Source organism: Rhinopithecus roxellana, chromosome 13 (genome assembly GCF_007565055.1).
Source record: "Rhinopithecus roxellana isolate Shanxi Qingling chromosome 13, ASM756505v1, whole genome shotgun sequence".
NCBI classification, from domain to species: Eukaryota; Metazoa; Chordata; class Mammalia; order Primates; family Cercopithecidae; genus Rhinopithecus; species Rhinopithecus roxellana.
Genome location: NC_044561.1, coordinates 131,122,393 through 131,140,391, shown reverse-complemented (window position 1 = coordinate 131,140,391; position 17,999 = coordinate 131,122,393). Strand labels below are relative to the sequence as shown.

Sequence of the window (17,999 nt, the reverse complement as noted above, 5' to 3'; positions counted from 1 at the left end):
AGTTTTTTTCATAAGTCCTGCATGTTTTTATTCAGTTAATTCCTTGGGTTTATGTTGTTTGTCTTGCTAGTGTAAATAGCATTTTTCTGCAACATTTTCTAACTGTTCATCACTGATAGAAGAAAATCAATAACTTTTTGTATATTGAGGACTAAGCTCTGATTTTTTTTTTTTTTTTTTATCTTGCCTATATTCCTATCGAAAGGGTTTGGGGAGTCATGCTCTACAAACCATAAATTCTCATCAGATGGGTTTTATCTAACCCTATATACCGTGACTTACTTTCCAGTCTGACTCTGGCATGACACTACACGACAAAGAGGAAAATAAAAATATTTTATCCCAAAGCATGTTTCCTTGCCACGTTTTGAAATGGCCCTGCAAAGCTGTCCTTTACTGGGGAAAATTTGCACCTGTAAAGAATCTCTATTAACATAGCTAGATCTTTTTCTTCCAGGCCCTCCCAATCCTGAAGAGATTAACCGAGAGTCTAGCAGCTTTGAAAGGTCTGAATAGGAAACACTTGTCATTGATTGTCTCTAAAGGCAACCACTATGAGACTTCAGAAGAACGTTGGTCTCCACAGTCTTTTATCTTTAACCTGAGCATTTCCTTTCTATGATCCCAGGTCTTTAGACAAACTCAACCAATTGTCAACCAGAAAATGGCTAAATTTACCTAAAGCCTGGAAGCCATCCCTCCCCACTTTGAATTTTTCTGCCTTTCTGGATTAAACCAATGTATTTCTTAAATGTATTTGATTGGTGCCTCCCTAAAATGAATAAAACCAAGCTACACCCCAGCCAGACTGGGCACATGTTCTCTGGACCTCCTGAGGGCTGTGTCATGGGTCATGGCCACTCATATTTGGCTCAGAATAAATCTCTTAAAGCATTTTACAGAGTTTGACTCTTTTCATCGATGATATATTTTTTTAAGGGCTCACTAAATTCTCTCTCCCTAATCTCCTGTGCTTTCTCTCTTTCTGTAGATAGATAGATGTCTATATATATATGTATGTATGTATATCTTTTTCTCTTTTTTAAAAAACTTTGTGCAGTTGATTTTCTGAGTAGACAAAATCCTATCTTTAATAAGGACAGTTTTGTCTCTTCTTTTCCAACATTTATACTTTGTTTATTTTCACTGTCTTATTGCATCAGCTTCCAACACAACACTGAATAGTAGCATAAGGCCAGTACTGTTTGCCCCCATCCCGTTTTTTTTTTGTACTCTAGTAAGCATTCTTCTAATGCAGGAGTTTTTAACCCAGGGTTAGATCTGTGAATGGAATCCCTGAATTCCTGGATGTAATTTCTGTATATGAGTATCTAGGCGTTTGTGTAAGGTGAAATTGTCTAGACTCTTAAAAGCGTCCATGACCACAAAGATAAGAACCATTATTTTAGCTTTTTGTGTAAACTATGATGTGAGCTCTTGGTTTGAAATGTATATCCTTTATAATGTAGATCCTACTCCTAAATTTCTTACTAGGTTTTACCTTGTCTGGCTGTTGTTGTTTCTCAATTAGAAATTGATGTTTCAGGGATCTATTGAAGCAATTGCATATTTTTCTCTTTTTATGTTAATGTGACTTATATTAACATATTCCCTAGTGTTTGTGGCATCACTGTACTTTAACTTCATATTATAGTTCTGGTATAGTGGTCCTTAATATGCTACTGGATTTTAGTTTTATAATATTGGCTAGAATTTTTGTGATAATTTTATGGGATTTTTAGAGTGTCACTTTTCTGGCCTGAAACCTCTGTGGCCAGTGGCGCCTTTGCCCAAGTTCTTGTCCTGTGTCCAGAAAGAATGAGGTACACAGACAAGTGGAGGGTGAGCAAGACAGAGAAGCTTTATTGAGTGTTAGATCTCACAGGAGACCTGCAGGGGGCAGCCCCTCTCTGTAGGCAGGTTTTCAAGTGTTCAGCTCTCAGCAGAGAGAAGGCCCTGGAGTGGGTGGCTCCTCTCTGCAGACAGGGCATCTCAACTAGTGTTCAGCTTTCAACAGAGAGGAAGCCCTGGAGAGGGTAGCTCTTCTCTGCAGCTGGTCGTGCCATGTTGTGCCCTGCTCTGATGGAGCCTGGGGCTTTTATGGGCCCAGAGGGGGAAAGTGCATGCCCATGGTCCATGGGCAGCCATGTGCGGGCCCAGAAAAAATCACCTTGAGTTCCCCTCTGGTTCACAGGACAGGCAGCCTGGCCCCCAGGCTTCAGGCCTGCCCCAGCCAGAAGGTGGGGCTTTACTGGGGACCCACCCCCATCTGCCCAGGGGCCTGTCTGCCTCCTGCAGCCATCCATGGTGCCCAGGCTTCTGGTACCAAGGCGCACGTGTGCCCAGCCACCCTCAGCACACCCAAGCTTCCCCTCCTGCACCTCTCAGTGCCCACAGTCTGGAGGGGGCCAAGGCAGGAAGGGGCTGGCATGTCAGCACTGCCACAAGCAGGCACACACCCGGCCAGGCTGTGACAGTGCCCAGGCTCAGCCCCAACTCTGCTTTGAGATTGGAGTGGGTGCTGGGAGCGGGAAGAGACTGGGCAGCGGGAACAGGCACCTCCAAGCCTACAAGGGCAAGAGGGGCCTTCCCTGGCTCCCCAAGAGTGCAGGGATGCCTGGGTCAGCAGCCCCAGTTTGGGCAGCTGCAACTGCACCAAGAGTGGGGGTGGGCTCTTGCCTGCTCCATGGAGCAGGAGGCCCAGATCCATAGCCACGAGTTAGGCAGCTGCAGTTGTACCTGGAGAACTCCCACCTCGCAAACCTGCAAGGGGCAGGGATCCCACTTATCCCCAGCTCCTGCTGGCTCCATGGAGCATGGCACCTGGCCACGTCCTCTCGCAACCTGGGTTGGGGTCTCCAGGTCCTTGCCAGACCTGAGCCATTATCCCGGTCGGGGCAACACCACCGTGAGCTCCCCTTCACCCAGCACGCCACTCAGCCCAGTCCCATGGCAGTGGCCCTCAGGGAGGCAGTCTGCGGGGTTGGGGGCCTGTCTGCCTCTTCCTTGGGCCCTCCCTGAGCAGCCGGTGTGGCAGAAGCAGCTACATCAGATGGCCTGCCACTGCCATCCGTAATATTTATAGTGATATTTATCTGTAGGTACTTTCAGGGATTTTTTTTTTTTATCAAGCTTTAGTCACAGGTTATGCCACATTTAAAAATGAATTGGGAAAAAGTTTATCCTTTTACGTTCTAAAACAAGTTAAATAGCATAGAAGTGTTTGTCCTTGAAGGTGTGAAACTCACCCACAGACTGCCTGAGCTGTCGCCTTTGGAAAGGGACTTCCTTCCTCCCTGGGCCCCAGGCTGAGCGGGTATGGCCTGGGTCACCTCATCCACTCCAGATGCCGCAGAATCACAACCACCCTTCAGGGCCTTCTCCTGGCAGGGCCTTCTCCTGGCAGCGCCTCCCCTGGTTCTGGTGCTAGGACTCGCCTCCTGTCTGCACCGAGGGGAGGGCGGCAATCCCATCCCTGCATTACCCTGGAACTGCATGCTCTGAACCAGACCTAGTGCCCCTTCCACCCGGCTGCCCAGCTGCTGCCAGCCCCACTCTGCGGAGCCAGTGGCACAGTGAGGCCCGTCCTGATGGCCTCCTGGAGCTGGAGCTCAGGCCAAGCCACAGGGCATCAGGGAGGACAGATGTTCAAGGGCAGGATCCATTTGCTCCAGGATCCTGCCCTGGAGAAAGGAAAGCCAGGCTAATGACGGCCGTGTCCCCACACTTGACAGAGTCCTCCCTCCGTCCTTATCGAAGTTTAAAGGGAATGGAGCCAGGCTGGAGAGAGTGCCTAGCTCTGCAGGGGAGCCTGTCTGGGGAAGCTGGGATCTTTCTCCCGCCCTCCCCTCTGCGCTGCTTCCAGGGCAGCCCCAGGCAGTCAGGGGCTCCAGACAGTGGTGCTCCATTCCCTTCCATGCCACCACGCCTAGCTGCCCACTCCATCCAGGCCTGGAGGGCATGGAACGGCCTCAAACATCCAAATCCCACCCAAAACTGAGCCCAGAGGCACCCACTAAACATCTGTTTACCCCACCCAGGGCGGGGCAAGAGGGCACAAGCCCCCCCAGTTCAGATGCTGCTGACGGTGTGTGCTGGGTGCAGACCCCGCTTCCTTGAAGACTGAGGGCAGTGCCCCCAATCCCGCTGACCTGCTGTGTGTGCACCTGCCATGGGGGAGGGTGCCAGGGGAGAGGCACTGGGGGTGTCTGAGCTACCCCCACAGGGGAGAGGCGCTGGGGGTGTCTGAGCTACCCCCACAGGGGAGAGGCGCTGGGGGTGTCTGAGCTACCCCCACAAGGGAGAGACACTGGGGGTGTCTGAGCTACCCCCACCCCCTGTTGCAGGACTTCAGGGCCACAGGTGCTGCCAAGATGCTCCAGGGCCCCTGCTCCATGCTCCTGCTCTGGGGAATCCTGGGGGCCACCCAGGCCCAGCAGCAGGAGGTCATCTCGCCAGATACTACAGAGAGAAACAACAACTGCCCAGGTGCCAGGGGCTGGGGGCTGGGGACTCTGGGCATTCGGGGGGCAGTCGGGACCAGTGCCCAGGTGCCAGGGGTCAGGGAGTGGGGACTCTGAGCGTTCAGGGGGCAGTGAGGTCAAACCACAGGCACGGGGCCAGGAAACGGGGCTGGAACAGCAGTCCCTCCTGAGGCTGGCTCATGACGGGTCCCGTGTCCCACAGAGAAGACGGACTGCCCCATCCATGTGTACTTCGTGCTGGACACCTCGGAGAGCGTCACCATGCAGTCCCCCACGGACATCCTGCTTTTCCACATGAAGCAGTTCGTGCCGCAGTTCATCAGCCAGCTGCAGAACGAGTTCTACCTGGACCAGGTGGCACTGAGCTGGCGCTACGGCGGCCTGCACTTCTCCGACCAGGTGGAGGTGTTCAGCCCACCGGGCAGCGACCGGGCCTCCTTCATCAAGAGCTTGCAGGGCATCAGCTCCTTCCGCCGTGGCACCTTCACCGACTGCGCGCTGGCCAACATGACGGAGCAGATCCGGCAGCACGGCACCAAGGGCACCGTCCACTTCGCCGTGGTCATCACCGACGGCCACGTCACCGGCAGCCCCTGCGGGGGCATCAAGCTGCAGGCCGAGCGGGCCCGCGAGGAGGGCATCCGGCTCTTCGCCGTGGCCCCCAACCGGAACCTGAAGGAGCAGGGCCTGCGAGACATCGCCAGCACGCCACACGAGCTCTACCGCAACGACTACGCCACCATGCTGCCCGACTCCACCGAGATCGACCAGGACACCATCAACCGCATCATCAAGGTCATGGTGAGCCGCGGGCGGGAGCGCCGTCCACCCATTCCGGGCCTCACTTTACCCCTCCGTGAGTGCCGAGGCCGAAGGAGGAAGCTCCGGGCAGGGCCTGGGCCACTCAGGTGTCCCTTGATACCCACCCAGACTCGAGGTGCAGCTGCCCCAGGTCTGGAGGCGCACAGCTAACCAGCGCCTCTGTCTTTTCTGCAGAAACACGAAGCCTACGGAGAGGTGAGTGGCGCTTCCCTTCCTGCCAGTGCTGGCCGGCAGCTGACCCAGCAGAGATGATGGCACCAGGCTGCCGACTCCTGGCGCCTCCAGGCTGGAACAGATGAGAGGAGAGGGAACCACCTGCTCCATGTTGGACCTGAGGCCTTGGAGTCTGGACAAAGCCCAAAGCCAGGCTGTTTAGATCCCGGGGTGGGGGGTCAGCATTAGGGTCACCCACAGAGCACATGTTACAAGGAGAGGTCAGGGTCTGGCCTCCAGGCAGGCGGGATCCATCCACCCTGGACTCCAGGCCCGAGCCCAGCCCAGTAGGTCGGGGGGAGAAGGAACTGGCATCATCGGGGTCCATGACATCCCCACCTCCCTGTGCGTCCCAGCTCCAGCTCTCAGGAAGGGGAGCAGGCATCTGAGATCTCCCCTGTGAGGTTCCTGCAAAACCGTGCCCTGCCTCAGAATTGCTGCTCACTGTGGTTTCGTGGCTGTGTACAAATGGTGCCTCCCTCACCAATGCCCCTTGCTCTTCCATCCTTTTGTAAAATTTATGTATTTATATTTGTTTTTTTAGAGACAGGGTCTTTCTCTGTCACCCAGGCTGGAGTGCAGTGATACGATCACGGCTCACTGCAGCCTTGAACTCTGAGGCTTAAGCTATCCTCCCACCTCAGCCTCCTGAGTAGCTTGGACTACAGGCACCTGCCACCATACCTGGTGTGAGCATGTAGTTCCAGCTACTTGGGAGGCTGAGGTGGGAGGATTGGTTTCATATTTTTTTGTAGAGACGGGATCTTGCTATGTTGCCCAGCCTGGTCTCTAACTCCTGGCCTCAAGCAGTCCTCCCGCCTCGGCCTACCAAAATACTGGGATTCCAGGCGTGAGCTGCACCCGGCCTTTCTTCCCTTCTGTTTTCTGTCATGGCTTAAACCAGCCTTGGTTTTTGAAAATTTACCTAGAACACTTGACAGAACCAAACTCTTTGGCTTGTCCCTGGTGGGGGCAGAGCCTCACAGCACCCCATGTCTGCTCCCTCACCCCGCCCGGGTTCTCAGGGCGTTTCAGTGTCTCCTTGGCCCCTGCTGAGGGTCGTGGGCTACACGTTCTGAGCCCCTGCTCTGCCACCTGGGGAATGTCCCACCCATGCAACCTTCTGTCTCTGCTTCCTCGTTTCAGTGCTACAGGGTGAGCTGCCTGGAAATCCCTGGGCCCCCTGGCCCCAAGGGCTACCGTGGACAGAAGGTAAGATGTCCAGATTGCCCGCAGGGTCTGTGCTACCGGTAAGCCCCTGATTTGTTTTGAAATCCACATTTGGCCGGGCGCACTGGCTCACGCCTATAATCCCAGCACTTTGGGAGGCCGAGGCGGACGGATCACAAGGTCAGGATAGCGAGACCATCCTGGTTAACATGGTGAAACCCTGTCTCTACTAAAAATACAAAAATTAGCCAGGCGTGGTGGCATGCGCCTGTAGTCCCAGCTACTCGGGAGGCTGAGGCAGGAGAATCGCTTGACCCTGGGAAGCAGAGGTTGCAGTGAGCCGAGATTATGCCACTGCAGTCCAGCCTAGGTGACAGAGCGGGACTCCATCTCAAAAAAAAGAAAGAAAAAAAAGAAATCCACATTTAAGGCCAGCTGTGCCTCAGATGGTCTCAACACTTCTGACCCTGGAGAAACTAAAATTCTATATTTGTCTAATTCCTTTTAAATAGTGTATTGAGAAAAGCAGAAACTTTAAAAAAATTATTAAGATATGCCATTAAACTACTTTTGTAAGCAAGCATTTTCAAGTAAGTAAATAAAATGTGAGATGCGTTACAGTTAATAATATGATTGCTCATTAACATGAAGGAACTTCTTTTGTGGCTTATTAGATAAGTGGTTTTAGGGAGCCTGGTTTGAACGTCCCCTGCATTTTCCTAACAGAGGTGCATAAAATAAAATCCTTCCAAAACTCACTAACAGAGTATGTGAAACTCCAATAATTCATGTCTGTCAAAAATTATAAAGAAAGGCATAGGAGGAGAAAGCAGCTTTTAAGGAGATGAAATAAGGAATGGACCATCATAGAGGATGGTATTGCTAAGTAGCTTCGTGTTTTTCTAAATTTGGATGACAGCTGTCTAGACCAGTAGGTAACTGGATGTACTTTCTCCAGGATGAGACATCTCCAGGCTGCAGGTCAAATCCTGCCATCTCCTTCCTTGGCTTCTCCAGTCCTGGTGGCAGTGCCTACCCCACCATAGCTGGGAATGAATTTGCTACTTGGGGCAGCCTTGGCTGCACACAGCAGTGCAGTGACCTGTTCTGTTGGGGGGCCACTGGAAGCTGCCACAGGGGCCACTGTGGTTAGAGTTTGAGGGGGTGGCAAGGTGCCAAGCAGAGCCCAGGACAGGGCACAGCTGCAAAGTTCCAGAAGCCTCTGCCCACCTGATTCCCTGCCCTGAGTTTCCTCCCTTTTCTTCCCTTTGACCTCGTAATTCCTCCCCTTTCCTCTGCTCCTCTTTGCATTTAAATTGGGAGCATATCAATAAATTTATTTATTTATTTAATAAAATTCTGTGTCATAGATTAAAATTTTAATTCCAAGGGAGTGTAACCTTTATGTGGTTTTCTGAAGTCCTGATCTTTCTAAAGCTACTTAGATAATCTTTGTAGTGACGGTGACCCGGGCATCACTGGAGAATCAGAGCCCAGGGTTGGCCATGGTCACGGCCACTGGGTACAGAAGGCACCCCCACCCTCAGGCACCCCCACCCCCAGGCACCCCCACCCCAGGCACCCCCACCCCCAGGCACCCCCACCCCCAGGCACCCCCACCCCAGGCACCCCACCCCCAGGCACCCCCACCCCCAGACACCCCCACCCCCAGGCACCCCCACCACCAGGAACCCTCACCACAGGCACCCCCACCCCCAGGCACCCCCACCCCCAGGCACCCCACCCCCAGACACCCCCACCCCCAGGCATCCCACCCCCAGACACCCCCACCCCCAGGAACCCTCACCACAGGCACCCCACCCCCAGGCACCCCCACCCCCAGGCACCCCCACCCCCAGGCACCCCCACCCCCAGGCACCCCCACCCCCAGGCACCCCACCCCCAGGCAGCTGTTCTGGCTCCATTTTGCAGCTGGCTTTGCGGGAAGCTTCCCTCAGAGCTGGGAGAAATGGGTCAAAGCAAACCCTGGTCTGACAGAGCCTGGCCCCTTGGGAAGCAGCCGACACCAAGACATCTCCACCTGGGCGGGGGAATCAGTACCTCTGCTATGTCACCTCTCAGAGGAGTCCCCAGCTGCCACCACCCACCCTACCCTGCCTCAATTTACTCCTTTCTCTGTTGCCTGCTTTTAGGGTGCCAAGGGCAACATGGGTGAGCCGGGAGAGCCTGGCCAGAAGGGAAGACAGGTGAGTGTCCTTGCCCCATGCCCGCCCCACCTGCAGCCTAGTGCCCCAGGGCTGGGCTCACACTGCTGCTTTGTCCCTCACAGGGAGACCCAGGCATCGAAGGCCCCATTGGATTCCCAGGACCCAAGGTGAGTGACCTCGGCCAGGGGCCTGGCTCCACCCTGCGGCCCCAGCACTGCCAGGCAGGCTCCCCCAAGCCCAGCCTCGGCCTCAGCCTCTACCACCCTCCCCCAGTTACCAAGGAACAGAAGCACCTCGATAACTTGACGGCCGTCCCAAAACCCAGCCTCCTGCCCGACCCTGGGCCCAGCCTCCTCCGCAGACTCTTTGTCGAGAACACCAGATGCCAACGGCCCACCAAGCACTCCCCTCAGCCTGCAGAGCCGGCCCTTCCCTGCCTGTGTCTCTGCAGAACTCCTCACTAATGCCCCTCTCTCCTCCTGCCCCCAGGGCGTTCCTGGCTTCAAAGGAGAGAAGGTGAGGCTCTCGCCCTGACAGACCTCAGACCTGCTCCAGCCTTGGCCCAGGCCCACCTGGCAGCGTCTGCCGCAGCCTGTCACTGCTCCTGGAGCACCGGCTTGGGCTTTTCTCATTGGTGGCTTCGGGGGTTCCTGGGGGGTCCTGTGGCCTCAAGTTTGGCCTAAGGGCTTTGGCCCCCCAGAGACAGCAATACCCATGATGCTTTGAGGCACCAAGCTCACTGCCCCGGCTTTCCTCCTACACAGGGTGAATTTGGAGCCGACGGTCGCAAGGTAGGCTGGTTGGGTGAGCAGAGCCCCTCCTTTCTACTGCTTAGGGCAGAAGGACTGGGGCTAATGGAGTCCCCTCTTCCTTCTTTCTCCAGGGGGCCCCTGGCCTGGCTGGCAAGAACGGGACCGATGGACAGAAGGTAGAGGCAGCCTCGGGCTCACAGCTGGACTGGTCTCACGGAGGCATCTGAGCCTCTGCAGAGCCCCCAGATCCAGCCTGACCTGTCAGCTTACATGTGTGCCTACAGGCATACACATGCATACACACACACATGCACACACGTGCACATACACGCACATACATGCGTACACGCACACGGAAACGTGCACATGTACACATGCACACATGCATACATGTATGCACCTGCACACACGTACACACACATACACACGTACATGCACACGCGCACACGCACACATGCACACACGTATGCACATGCACACACGTACACACGCACATGCACACACATACACACACGTCCATGCACATGCACACACACGCACTCCAGGTCCCGCCACATCCTGCTGCCCCACCCAGGGCTTCACCAGCCTGCATCTAATTCAGGGCTGCACATCCTGGCTTGGGGGCAGCTGTGCTGCCAACAGAGGCCAGCAACAAGCCCACCTCCTCCCAGGCTGAGCCACAGGAGAGCACCACCCACTCCTTCCATGGCTCCCCGTGGGAACATCCTCTGTGCCCAGGGAGCTCTGCCCTCAGGGCCTCTGGGAGGCAGCCTGGGCTGAGGAGCAGCCAGGGATGGCTTGTTCCCGCACACCGGCCACTCTGCCTCCCCAGAGACAGCTGCACAGCAGCCATGGCCTCATGTGTGCGCCCGTGTGCTGGGAAGAGAACGCTGCAGCTCTGAGGGGCAGAACCGGGCGGGCTGTGCCTTGGTCACTGGCACACACGGACCCCAGAACCCTGCCCTGAGACTCCTCCTGCCCCCTTCTCCTTCAGGGCAAGCTGGGGCGCATCGGACCTCCTGGTTGCAAGGGAGACCCCGGAAACCGGGTAAGGGCCGTTTGCACCCCTCTTTCAGCCTCGGCTCGGGTATGGGTGCCTGACTGGGCGGGAGAGTGGTTGCTGCTGCGATGGGAGCTTGGGTTCTCTTGGCAGCCCAGCACCCCAGCCCAGCGTTCTGCTGGGTCTGAGTCATATGAGGAATCCCCCTGGGAGCTCCTGGCGGATCCCCGTGGCCTGGAGACCTCATGTGTCTTCAGCTTCAGTGTCACTGGACAGCTCCATGTCTCTGAGCAGCAGATCTGGGCCTGGCCTCTTGGTCACTGAGCCTGGGGCCTCACAGCGAGGGTGGGAGGTGCCTCCCAGGCTGGGACAACGGGGCACTGGGGCCCTGGCTCATGGGGAGAATCTCACCCGCCGTGTGCTGAGCTCCACCTCTCACTCCTCTCTCAGGGCCCCGATGGTTACCCAGGGGAAGCAGGGAGTCCGGGGGAGCGAGGAGACCAAGGCGGCAAGGTAAGTGACCTTGTCAAGGTGCAGGCCGGCCAGGGCAGGTGGAGTCACCAGCTTCTAGGGGTTTCCCTGTCCCCCCACCCCGAGAGGGGCCTCCTGGAGGCAGCCCCAGCTGAGAAGCTGACCAGAGAGGGCCTTTCCTGAAACACTGGTCAGTGAGGACCCAATGGCCGTGGGACGCGATGGGGGTACCCTGCCCACTGCTTCATCAGCTTGCGGCTAACCCAGGGCTGCACGTCCTGCTTGGGGCGGCTCCACCACTGCCCACCTAGGCCTCAGCAACAAACCCACCTCCTCCCAGGTGCAGCCCCAGGGAGCCCCACCCACACCTCCTGGAGCTCCCCATGGGAATGTTCGTGCCACAGGGGCTCTGCCCTCCTGGGCTGCCTGCAGTATCGCCCCATCCCTGGCGGCCCAGGATCCCCAGGGGCTTTTCTCTGGGAGCCTGGCACTTGGACCCAGGGCTTCCCACTTCCGGTCCACCTTCCCTCAGCCTGAGCCCAAGTCTGGCTGAGTCCCCTGTGTAGATGCACGGGCGTCCTGCCTGCGACACACACTCTGCCCTCGGCTGGCATGGAGGTTCCGGCAGCCCCCAGCCAGCATCTGGCGTCCGAGGTGCCCTGCGGATATCAGGGAGGTGCAGCCCCAAGCCCGACTGTGGGTCCTGCCCCACCGCTGGGCAGCCTGCACCCCCTTCCGCTGCCAAAAGACGTGAGGCTGATTCTGCAAACCCTTCCAGGGGGACCCTGGCCGCCCAGGACGCAGAGGGCCCCCGGGAGACATCGGGGCGAAGGGAAGCAAGGTGAGCCCCTCTGCTTCTTCACCTGCAGCTGAGCTGGCCACACTCACGCCCATGGCCCGGATGGACGGTCACACTGGCCACCGTCTCTGCTGTCACCATGGTTCCCCATTGGGCTCTGGGGACATGGGGAGGGACAGGAAGGACAGGCCATGTGCCCTGAGCCACCAACTGCTCTGACCTGTGCCCTCCTCACGAGGCTGGACAAGCTCCAGGGGACCCTGCAGGCCCCACGTGCCTGGCAAGTGGATTCCGCTGGAAGACAGTAGGGGCTCCACACCACACACGGACAGGCGTGACAGTACCTGAGGACCCGGGGTCAGGCCCTGCTGTGGCCTCTGCCTCTGGGTGACTGTGCTGTTCTCTCCTTCCTCAGGGGTATCAAGGCAACAACGGAGCCCCAGGAAGTCCTGGTGTGAAAGGAGCCAAGGGTGGGCCTGGGCCCCGCGGACCCAAAGGCGAGCCGGTGAGTCCCGCCCACCCCCGCCTCAGGGCCCCGCTCTGAGCATCCTCCTTGCAGCTTGAGGAGGACCATGGGAGAAGGGCACCTGGGCTGTAGGCAGGACCCCCTGCTGGCAAGGCAGAGCCAGGCCCCCATCTTCCTGAGAAGTAGACCCGGACCACCCCACGGGCACCCCCAGGGCTGAACTTAGAGGGGAGGCCCAGGCAGGTCCTCCATGGTGTTCCCTAAACCCAGCCCCAGCTGCCCAGGCCGTCCTGTGAAGGGTGGTCGGGGCCCGTCCCAGTGCTGACCACTCCAAGGGGATTCTGTCTGAGCACGGAGCCTGCCTGCGAGTGACCACAGTGGCTGGACGGCACCAGATCCCCGCCGGACCCCAGCCTATCACCTAAAACGCCACTCACCGGACATGCAACTCCACCTGGAGCCTCCCCAGATCGTTCCTAACTCCTCAGCATGGGCGGGACCAACCCAGCACAGGGATGAGGGCTGGCAGCAGAGCCACCGGCGCAGGCTGAGGCCGTTGGGAAGGAGCCTGGGGATCGAGGTCCCAGGTCCCAAAGCCAGAGCCCTCCTGGAGAGAAGCAGCATTGGCCCCGGCACAGCTCCCACCCTCCAGGGGCTCTGGGCTTGCGCTCAGCCCCCTCCCTCACCCACACGCCTGTTCTCTGCAGGGGCGCAGGGGAGACCCCGGCACCAAGGGCAGCCCAGGCAGCAACGGCCCCAAGGGGGAGAAGGTGAGTCCTCGTGTGGAGGTGCCACAGGGTCTCACTGTGGTGCCCATGGGCTCTCCTGATGAGGGCCCCAACCCCATTCCTCCCAGAGAACGATAGAACTCCAGGGCGTCACCCTCCAGGGGACACTCCCTGTGGAGTCTGGTAACGCAGCCTGGAGATCCCCACACCCCATTCCCTGCTGAAGGAGCTCCACTGCCCGCCCAGGCACACCCCACACGGCTGTGCAGGCACCGCACACAGGCCCGTGACTTCAGGGGTGACGCTGAAGGGCTGGGCGGCAAAACCCCGGCCACCAGCTCCCCTCGACACCAGGGGAAGGGGCTTCCTCCCGGGAGGTGGACAAGGCCTTACCACATGTGGGTGGCCTCAGGGGGACTGAGAGACCCCATGCTCAGAGCAGCAGCTACAGGCACCAGGAAGGAACTGTGGGTGAAACAGGCGACTGGTCCATGTCCCCCTGGACAGACAGGGGTCTTCCTCTCAGGCCCCCTTCCCCAACCCCGGCCACACCCGCCTCTCACGTGGGACCCAGGCTAGAGGCGTCAGCTGAGACCCATGGGGCCTCCCTTCCCTTCCCACAGGGGGACCCTGGCCCTGAGGGGCCCCGCGGCCTGGCTGGAGAGGTTGGCAACAAAGGAGCCAAGGTAGGGGGGCAGGGGTGCTGCACCCCAAGGTAGGGGGGTGAGGGGGCTGCACCTCAATGTAAGGAGGCCCAGGGAGGCTGCACCCCGAGGTATGGTGGAGGGGGGCTGTACCCCAAGGTAGGGGGGAGGGGCTGCACCTCAAGGTAATGGAGGAGGGGTGCTGCACCCCAAGGTAGGGGGGCTCGGGGCTGCACACCAAGGCAGTGAGAAAGGGGGCTGTACCCCAGGGTAGTGGGAGATGGGGGCTGTACCCCAAGGTAGGGAGGCCCGGGGGGCTGCACCCCCAAGGGCAGAGAGGGACTGCACCCCAAGGTAGGGGGGCCAAGGGTGGCTGTACCCCAAGGGAAGGTGGACAGGGACTGCACCCCAAGGTTGGGAACCCAGGTGGGTGCTGCACCCCAAGGTAAGGGGGGCCCAGGCGGGGGCTGTACCCCAAGGTAGGGGTGCTTAGGCGGGGGCTGCACCCAGAACCTGGTCTGCTCCACGCAGTGTGGTCAGGGCTGAAAGTCAAGTGGAGCCACAACCTCCGGGAGGGTCGCAGGGGCTAGGGCCAGACCCACCTTCCCCCCGAGGCCCTGCAGTGTCCACAGGATTGATGTCGGGGTCTGCAGGGTGCCGCTGTGAGTCAAGAGGACCCCAAACTCCTCCCCTTTCTTCCAGGGAGACCGAGGCTTGCCTGGACCCAGAGGCCCCCAGGGGGCTCTTGGGGAGCCCGGAAACCAGGTCAGTGTGGGACACCTGTAGCCCTATGACGAGAGATGGGACCCCTGTGCCCTCTGACCCCACGGCTAGAGGTGGGACCCCAGTGCCCTCTGACCCCACGGTCCATGCCCTCTTTGTGGCACCACTCAGGTTTCCCTGTCCGTGTGGGGACAGGCTGGAGCCAGCCACTGTCCCCATAGGAAACCCAGGCAGCAGAGCCTGGCCTCAGAAGCCAGGACCTGCTCCCCTAGACCCCAAGTACCTCATACCCACTCTCAGCCCCAGCCCCTCATTCTGCCCTGAAGGACCCAGGTGGGGGAGTCAGGGGCAAAGCGGTGGGCCTGAGGGCCTGGATGAGCCATGGGGAGAGGAGGAGCTGGGACCCTCAAGACAAGGGTCCACGGCCCCCACAGGCAGCAGGAGGAGCTGGGGCCATGTGCCCGGATGCTCAGGGGTGGACGGAGCATGTCAGGTGACCCCTGGGCATGGCCAGTCCTTGCCTGTGCTGACTTCTGATTTTCTCTCCTGCCCTCAGGGATCTCGGGGAGACCCCGGTGATGCAGGACCCCGTGGAGACTCAGGACAGCCAGGCCCCAAGGTACGTGCTCCTTCTCCAGCAGGATGTGTTGGGGGTTCAGGGCAGCTGCCTGAGGAGCAGGACGGGGGCCGGCCTGGGGTCGCTGTTGCCAGCAGAGGTGCCTCAGGCCGGGCCTCTGCCTCCTGTTCTCCGCTCTGGAGGGAGGGGCTGCCTCCAGGTCCAGGAAGCCCCCGGCTCTCCTCTTGAGCAGCGACCCTTGGGTGGGGGAGGCGCATCCTTCCTGAGGCAGGGCCTGAGGGCAGCCATGTGGCCTGAGCAGCGTCCTCCCCGTGTGTGGGCAGGCGGCAGCTCCTGGGTCTCTAGGCACAGCCAGCCCCAGCTGGAGATGGACAAGGCGAGGTTGGCTCTGCCAGGCCCCTGCTCACAGCCAGCCCTGGACAGCACCCTCAGCCCACTTCTACCCCCGTGTGCACCTTGGGCCCTGCTGAGCACAGCCCCCCAGCCCCACCCCGTCCTATGACCTTGCTGACCGACTCAACGTCCTCCTCCAGGGAGACCCCGGCAGGCCTGGATTCAGCTACCCAGGACCCCGAGGAGCACCTGTGAGTCACAGCCTGAGATGGCAGCTCCCAGGAGGGGGTGGACATTGTCCCAAGGGCCCTGAAGGTTCCTAGTCGTTCCCTCGAGGCCTCCTCTGTGCAGAAGAAAGTGAGGTCCCTCCTAGGGGACGGAGTGGTGAGAAGGCTCTGGGTGACTCAGCGAAGGACAGGTCCAGCCCAGCATCAGAAGAGTGTGGCTCAGAACGCAGCACGGCGGCCTCACCCAGAGTGTGCATAAGCAGAGGGGACGGCCGCAGAAGCTGCCCAGAGGGAGGACGGAGCCCTGGGGTCTGAGGCTGAGTCACCCTGACTTCTCTTTGCTTCCCAGGGAGAAAAAGGCGAGCCTGGCCCACGCGGCCCGGAGGTACATGTGGGTCCTGGCCACCTGTGCCCGCCCAGGGTGGGGGTCTGGATGCCCACCCACTATTGCTGGGAACACAGCGCCCACCGTCACTGACAGGACCATCCCTGTCTTGGGATGGTCCTGGCCCCCCAAGGCCCAGCCATGACACCTAGGCTGAGTTCTGAGGGAGCCACCGGCCACTGGCTGGTTCCTTTCCAACCAAAGTTCAGCCTTTGCCAAAAAACCACATAGATGTTCCCATTTAAATAATCCCAAAATGCCAGATATATTTTTCCAAGTAAAAATCTCAAATCATCTGTCCCAGGCTAACATGTGTCCCCTGTCACAGGGAGGCCGAGGCGACTTTGGCTTGAAAGGAGAACCTGGGAGGAAAGGAGAGAAAGGAGAGCCTGTGAGTGTCACCGTCCCGAAGCCCACAGCAGCTGGGCAGAGGCAGGGAGGGGCCCTGAGGCTGAGGGTATGCATCTGAAAGTACGGGAGGATGCCAGGCAACTTGGCCCCAGCCGTGAGCACCACCCCCACCTTCCTGAAGGGGACGGCTGGCTCAGGGGCCGTCTCCTTCCACCCACCCTCACTTCCAGCGTCCACCAGGGTCCCTTCCCCAGCATCCCCCACCAGGGTTCCCTCCCCAGCATCCCCCACCAGGGTCCCCTCCCCCCAAAGATACTTCCACATAGCATTCCCCTCAGAGTTCACACACACAGCATTCCCCAAGGGTCCCCTCCCCAATGTCCCACACACAGCATCCGCTCCCAGCATCCCCTAGCAGGTGCTCTGGGCCTCCAAATCCCCAGCCTGGCCAAGGGTTTAACCAGGACCGCAGGTTGGTCTGGAACTGAGTGAGCATAAGACGAGGGATGGATAATGATGGATGGATGGGCAAGTGGATGGGGGTGGGCAAATGGGTGGATGGGCGGTGGATAGATGAGTGGGTGGAGAGAGGATGGATGGATGGGCAAGCAGATGGGGGTGGGCAAATGGATGGATGGGTGGGTGGATAGAGGATGGATGGGAGGATGGATGGATGAATAGGTAGATAGGTGGGTGAATGAGTAGATGTATGGGTGAGTGGATGGATGGGAGGATTGATGGATGGATAGATGAGTGGGTGGATAGAGGATGGGTAGATGGATGAATGGATGAGTGAGTAGATGGATGCATGGGTGGGTGGGAAAAGGGTAGATGGATGGATGGATAGGTGGGTGAATGAGTAGATGGGTGAGTGGGTGGATGGATGAATGGGTGGGTGGGTAGAAGATGGATGGGTTAGTGGATGGGTGAACGGATGGATGGGTAGGCGGATGGGTGGGTGGGTGGGTAGGTGGATGGATGGGTGGGTGGGTGGGTAGAGGATGGATGGGTGGGTAGGTGGATGGATGGATGGGTTAGTGGGTGGGTGGATGGATGGATGGGTGATTGGGTGGATGGGTGGGTGGATGGATGGGTTAGTGGGTGGGTGGGTGGATGGATGGATGGGTGGATGGATGGATGGGTGATTGGGTGGGTGGGTGGGTGTGGAATTGGTGGGTACCTGATAATGGGGTGGAATAGCCATGGATTGGAATGAGCTGTTTTAGCTGCCATTTCTGGGACACTCAGCTCTGCCAGGCCCCTACCCCTCTGATGGGCCCGGCTCTGACGGTGGCCACTCACGGCCTTCCCAGCTCTGGTGCCAGCACAGGAGGTGGGGGCACAGCCTCATCTTCCTCCTTGCACCTGTCAGGACCCCCCAAGGCAAGACCCGTGGTTGGGGACAGCACAGGGCCCTGCTGTGTGCAGAGACTGTCCCTGTGGCCACTAAAGCCTACCTGTCCTTGTTCCTTCTCAGGCGGATCCTGGTCCCCCTGGTGAGCCAGGCCCTCGGGGGCCAAGAGGAGTCCCAGGACCCGAGGTAGGCAGCTGGCCAGTCCCCATGCCCTTCAGACCTCAGCCCCCGGCCTGCCTTGCCAACGCGCACCCAAGCCTCATGGTTCCACCCACGGTGGACCCACGTTTCAGTGGACAGGGGCCTGGGAGTGACTTGGCTGCTCAGCCTTG

At 58.7% G+C, this 17,999-nt stretch overlaps 1 protein-coding gene across 2 annotated transcripts in view; it reads left to right on the top strand.

Moving 5' to 3' along the window:
• COL6A2 (collagen type VI alpha 2 chain) overlaps positions 1-17,999 on the top strand; it is a 38,199-nt gene that overhangs the window by 9,687 nt on the left and 10,513 nt on the right. For both annotated transcript variants that reach the window (XM_030914352.1, XM_030914353.1), the window contains exons 2-22: positions 4,347-4,488; positions 4,687-5,285; positions 5,481-5,501; positions 6,666-6,731; positions 8,843-8,896; positions 8,980-9,024; positions 9,347-9,373; positions 9,622-9,648; positions 9,741-9,785; positions 10,604-10,657; positions 11,060-11,122; positions 11,859-11,921; positions 12,295-12,384; positions 13,053-13,115; positions 13,697-13,759; positions 14,420-14,482; positions 14,997-15,059; positions 15,551-15,601; positions 15,927-15,962; positions 16,291-16,353; positions 17,791-17,853. In XM_030914352.1, coding sequence (XP_030770212.1) covers positions 4,374-4,488; positions 4,687-5,285; positions 5,481-5,501; positions 6,666-6,731; positions 8,843-8,896; positions 8,980-9,024; positions 9,347-9,373; positions 9,622-9,648; positions 9,741-9,785; positions 10,604-10,657; positions 11,060-11,122; positions 11,859-11,921; positions 12,295-12,384; positions 13,053-13,115; positions 13,697-13,759; positions 14,420-14,482; positions 14,997-15,059; positions 15,551-15,601; positions 15,927-15,962; positions 16,291-16,353; positions 17,791-17,853 — 1,734 coding nt within the window. In that variant the 5' untranslated portion in view covers positions 4,347-4,373. The remainder of the gene's footprint in view (positions 1-4,346; positions 4,489-4,686; positions 5,286-5,480; positions 5,502-6,665; positions 6,732-8,842; positions 8,897-8,979; positions 9,025-9,346; positions 9,374-9,621; positions 9,649-9,740; positions 9,786-10,603; positions 10,658-11,059; positions 11,123-11,858; positions 11,922-12,294; positions 12,385-13,052; positions 13,116-13,696; positions 13,760-14,419; positions 14,483-14,996; positions 15,060-15,550; positions 15,602-15,926; positions 15,963-16,290; positions 16,354-17,790; positions 17,854-17,999) is intronic.